General features: G+C 42.2%; 1 protein-coding gene across 1 annotated transcript; it reads left to right on the plus strand.

Annotated features, from left to right (window-relative positions):
* The first annotated feature begins 1427 nt into the window (after window positions 1-1427).
* LOC310813750 (uncharacterized protein) lies at window positions 1428-4518 on the plus strand. The gene is made up of 3 exons (XM_083682863.1): window positions 1428-1517; window positions 1650-1735; window positions 3019-4518. The coding sequence occupies exons 2-3, from the start codon at window positions 1725-1727 to the stop codon at window positions 3818-3820; spliced, it is 813 nt and encodes a 270-aa protein (XP_083538989.1). The 5' UTR covers window positions 1428-1517; window positions 1650-1724; the 3' UTR covers window positions 3821-4518.
* The last annotated feature ends 1342 nt before the right edge of the window (window positions 4519-5860 follow it).

Here is a 5860-nt window from a genome sequence, read left to right on the forward strand (position 1 = left end):
CCAAAGACTCACAGGTCTCTTCCCCCCTGTATTTCCATCGAGCTCACCTCTGCCTCACAGCTTCAAAGACACTGCCTGTTGTTTTTTCTTTGCTGTCTTCTACTAGGATGACTCTACTCACATTAATTTCTCAAATCAGTCAGTGCTCCTGAATTGGTGCACATATGTATGTTTTCACATATGAGTGGACAAATTATACATTAGTGCTTTTTCCCATTAATGACCCAATGTATTTTATGCAATATAATTCACTAAAATAAGGATGCAAAATACATCATCATAATATTGATGTGTAGACTACCTTGATATTGAACGTAACCTACTGTATATTTTACAGACATGCTATATCTGTGTGATAAGTATTGAGGAAGAATGTAAATGTTTCCAGAATCAGCATATGCCAATTTCCATAGAGACCTAGAGACCGAACTAAAAAGCACTTAGTAATTAAAAGTATTTTAGCTGTGACTACCAAACAAGTATGTAAGGGTTAAGATCCTTCTAGAAAGGTTAACAATGTATGTGTTGGAGGAGCTAACCATCTCGTACAAATTAGATGTTTTCTTTGTTATGTCTGCCGAGGCACCAAAGAGAGAGAGATGAATAAGGACTCAATTAGAAGAGATAATGAAGACAGTAAAAGAGGGATGGTTTAATAACACAGGCAATGATTTAGGATACAAATGCCAAACAAACAAAATACATGACCTGTACATGTAGGTTATGATTCCCACCAAAGGCCTCTTTGTTTTGGATATCATAGTGTTTACTGCAACCAGTGTTGTGTGTTAGGATGTATGTGTCATAAGGAGTAGGCTATCAGTCTGTTGTCATTACATCATGGTACTTATCAACGGCTGATGTGTTTCGTCTTACCAGATACAAAAGAAAGAGAGCATATCCCAGCATACCTTTTCAATGAGCAAACACATTAACACGACATGCACATACAATTTGTTCTGTGGAAACATCTGGGCCAGAGGAATCATTCTGACAGAACGCACCTCAATATGATACCACCTCGCAAGCTGCTACAAAATGATAAGCTTGTATTTCTGGAGCCTCTTTCAAAAATACACAGATATCCAGGTAGTAGCCCACAACCAAACAACAAGGTCTTGCCAGTGTTCATTTCAACATCAAATGTGCGATGAAAACAACTCGCCAAGTTGATGTGACCAATTTTTTATTTCTTGATGTGGCCACAGATTCTGTCTACAGTCGTATAGAAGTTTTGATGGAACAGTTGTGTTATTTATGTAGCTCATACATTGTCCTTAAAAAGGTATAGACATACTGTTTATAAGATGTTTAAGAGGTATCAGGATTCTACTCTGTTGGGGGCAACAGGTGATGAATAGCTCTGAAGCACATCACACAACCTCAGGTCAAAACACCAACTTAGCAACTTAGTAGTATAGGGGTGGTCAGGTGGTAGATGTTCATTATGCTCTGCCTTAGACAAACTGTTATCACTGCATAGACCTCAGTGAAGACGAAGACATCATCCAACATAGGTAAGGAACCAAAGCACATTTTGCCTTTATTAAAGCTGACTTGTATATGGGTTGCCAGATACTGTATATATTGCTCATAATGTGGTAAAGTATTTTGATAGAGATTTGTATATTGTCCCTCTGAAACTGTAGTGCTTGCTAGTTCCATGTGCCTGTTCCTTCTGCCTGGTCTGTGACAAGTGAAGTTCAGAGACCAAGTCAACGAAAATGAACGAGAAGTAAGTCCTTTCTCAAAAGTCAAAAAGCATGCTGTTATAATCTTCAATCAAAAGATCCCTAAATACATGTACAAATTCTTATTTAGTGATAACTTGGCAAAATATAATTATGTTCCATAATTGTATCATTTTTGGAAGGTATTTTTGAGTGAAATGCATGACTTTCAACAATAAATCTAGTATTAACAAGGAAACACTAACCCATTTTTAAACATTTTGCAAGTTGAGTGAACAAACAAATAATAAGACAAGAGGAAAACAGGAAATCATTTTGTTTACAAAGAATCTTATCTCTGAAAGGGTTTTCATTTGCTGATACTTTGTGAAATAGCAACTAATACCCAACACATTGACCCCATAGAATCAATGTGATTCATATTATGTAGCAGTTCAAGGTTCTGGCTGTTGATGTTTTTTTGTCTTTGTTCTCTCCCACCAGCACGTACGCCTGTATTTTGAATGCAGAAATAGGGCGTCAGTATTTTTATTAAACAATTCCAATGTGTTGAATGTCCTCAGTCTGTGCCTCTGAACTCCCTCCAACACAATAACAAGGGCAAAGTCATATGATACGGGCCGTGAATTGTGTGTATGGTATCAGAAAAAAGGGTAAAATTGCTTTTGCTCCAAAACCAGTTTGTCTGATGCTCAGTAAATAAATCAAAACATTTCAGAAATGTAGCTGATAAGTGTGAATGTAGTGGGATTTACCGAGGTAAAATTAGATCTTATATAATATAGAGTAGTAGTTACCCTTCCCCGGTTAAACGTAGGCTCAAATTAGCACCATTGTCCACAGCTCCCAGGGTGGAGCTGTATGTAACCTACTTGTTAATTTGTTTTGAATAAATCATATGACCTTTCCATGGCTTATCGTGAAAGGGGGATTGTGGGGCACTGCTTACAGACAGACAAAAAATAATCATATTGAATGGCTACTAAAGACTCCATAAATAGGGGTGACAGCCTGACCTGATCTTCCCATTTCACCTGCTGAGTGCCACCTACAGTATTACTGTACACTGCCTTTTTTATGTCAAATATCATGGCCTTTCTGATGCTTTGTTGCCCTCATTACAATGCTATAATATATGGTGATTTCACTGGAACAGAATATTTCAGATCATGCCCTTTTGGTTCAATATCAAAAACCATAATATTGAGCAAAAAATATTTTTGGACTTGATACAACATAATATGACACATTCTAACTCTATAAATCCCTCTGGTTCAAATACATTTGCTGTCGTTTGACTTTTGCTCTTTTTAAATTCCCTCTTCAGGAAAATCTTCACCGTCCCCCTCCTGGATCTGGACTGTCTTCTGTCAGCGAAGATCAAACTCCGTCAGGAGGGTCTGCTGGACCCGGTCCTCCAGGCCACCCTGGAGCATGCCGTGCGGGCCCTGGAGGTCCTGCCCATAACCAAACGGAGGGACGTCTCCTTGCTGCTGGAGGGCAAGATCCAGCTTGTACGCTTCATTGCCGGTACCCCTGCACTCCACTATACCATCAGAGTTGGCACCAATGGGCCGGAGCTCCACCAGAGGGTCTACACCCCTGGGACCAAGCTAACCCTAGCCAATATCGCTGACTCCCATTTCTCTGGCCACCGTTGCCAGGATGAGTTTGAGTCCTGTCTGGATCAAGCCCGACGAATCCTTGGAGGGGTCGATGTCGACAGCGACATTGGCTTGACCAATGTGGAGCTGAAGATTGTTTGTGGTGAGCTGCGACTCACCTACTCCACCCACCAACCTCTGACGAGTGTCCTGGTGCAGCCCCGTCGTAGGGTAAACCTGGGTCAGGCTCTGACCCTGGAGAGGGCTCTGGAGGTAAAGAACCACCTGGAGCAGAGTGGAGTGGTTGGGGAAGGTCTGCTTGCCTGCCTCCAGCACCTACTGGTCCACCACACCCAATACCAGGCTACCAATGCCCGCATAGTGCTACAGAGCAACGGTGAGATGGTGGAGTTAATCAGTGGGCAACCTGACTACCACAACATCCAACATTACATCTTTACTAATGCCGACAACCAGATCCAAAGTCACAAAGTTCAAGACATTGACTTGTGGGACTATGATTGATATGTGTGCAAAACCTATACATCATGAAAACATGGTCATGAATTATGCTAAAGAAATCAGCAGACACTATTAATATTTGGTTACTCTTTGGAGGGAGATGAAAGATGTATCTCTATACAATGTTTTCTGGCAAATGTCCAATAGCTTGATTGTAATGATTATATCTTTATATGATTGGACATGTTTGTGTTTTAATCCCAGCCTAACATACGTCTTATAAAAAGAGTGGATGTAAAATAGAAATAAATAGAAATAGAAATAAAGGTTCAATAAAATATCACGCTTAGTGCATATGAAGGCAACCATACCCAGAAGGAGGGACTGAACAAGGCAGAGGTCAGAGGAAGACAACAGCACTCATCTGACTGAGCCTACTGCCGTGGGTCAACTTCACGATTCAGAGGCTGTGTTTGTTTAAACTCAAGATGCAGCAATTGACTTGTATTTGTGGGACTGCCATTGTTATGTCTGCACACTGGGTTAGCAGTGATGCATCAAAGTTGGAATAGCAGTGTTCGATTGTGCTGCGATTGTTGTGTGAGGCCTGAGTGATGATATGTGATGTATTGCTCTGTCCTGTGAGTAGCTAGAAAAAGTAAATGCAGGTTGAGTTGATGCTACCATGCTGTGTCCCATGGTGATCCCAAGTACAAGTTTCTCTCCTATTATTAAACAATTCTTCTAGCATTGTGACTGCCTATGGCCCCTGGTCTGAGCATTGATTACTTTATTTTATGATGACTGATGGATAGATGATTCACTTACTTAAACAAATGTATTTGTTGTAAGTCGCTTTGGATAAAGGTGTCTGCTAAATGCCTTAAATGCAAATGTAAATGTAAATGTGATTATTACAAACATAATATTTGATGACTAGGATGGCTGATCATTTTCTCCCACCACCTCCCTCCTTCCTCGCATTGCCAGGCGAGCCTCCAATACCTTGGACTCGCTGGCTACAGTCCTTCGAAACTTACCTCATTGCTTCGGGGCTAACTGAGGTGTGTGCCACTCGGAAGAAGGCACTGTTGCAACACTGCTTGGGTTGAGGAGGGTCAGCGTGTGCTCGGGACGCCTCCCGGGCTGCCTCCCAGCCAGAATGCCCTCTGTGATTATTATGCCCTCTGTGATTATTCCAAACATAATAGCCATGTTGATTCATTGTTGTTTTCAAGAAATAAAGGGACTAATCTAATCTAACAAGTGACCTCTTTGAGAATTTGTCCCTTCTGTATTTGTGGCTGAAACAGACCTCAAGCATTTAACGTTAACAATGTGGTTGGAGTGAGTGACTCATCCTCCTATGAGGAAGACAGGTTGGGGGGGTGGGGGAGAGCAGGAGAGTCAAGCATCACACCCTGTCTGAAGACTGATTGTTTTGGCAAGGATTCAGGCCGAGTTTCCTTTGGGGCCCTGAATCGCTCTCCTTGTTCCAGCATGCATTGGCTGGAGGGCTTTTCCTATGGACCCTAGAGAAAGAATATGAAGAAAAATAAAGATTGGGGGGAGGGAGAGAGAAAAAAGGATGAGAGCATCCACCACATGTCCTCCTTTAACCTTGCTCTATATCAGTGCTTCTTCATCCCCCCTTCCTGCCCCTGTCCTACACCCGGCTTGCAGTTCAGCCCCTGGGATCAGCTGACAAATGACCCAGTTCCCCACCCCTGGGCCACTGTCCTATTTCCTGAAGCCATGTCCTCACCCACAATGTGTAGGGGTTTCATCTTACTGACAAAGAAAGAGAGAGGGAGGCAGAGAGGGATAAGAAAGGGATGAGATGGAGGGAGGGCATAGCCAGCGGGCAGCCTGCATATTAGAGCAGTCGAGCCAAGGAGACAAGGGCATGTGCCCTCTCTAACCCTTAGACATACCGCACCACCCACACAATCCCAACTGCCGACCCTTTTTACTGCTCAATGCAGATTTCAAAATGTCAGGTTTCTTTTCTTCAATGCATTATTCATTCACTCCAAGCTAGTCAGGTCATCTCTTAAAAACCCTGTCTCATAAATGTCACTTTCCCTCCATCTCCCTCCTTGT

Source organism: Argentina silus (assembly GCF_951799395.1).
Source record: "Argentina silus genome assembly, chromosome: 13".
NCBI classification, from domain to species: Eukaryota; Metazoa; Chordata; class Actinopteri; order Argentiniformes; family Argentinidae; genus Argentina; species Argentina silus.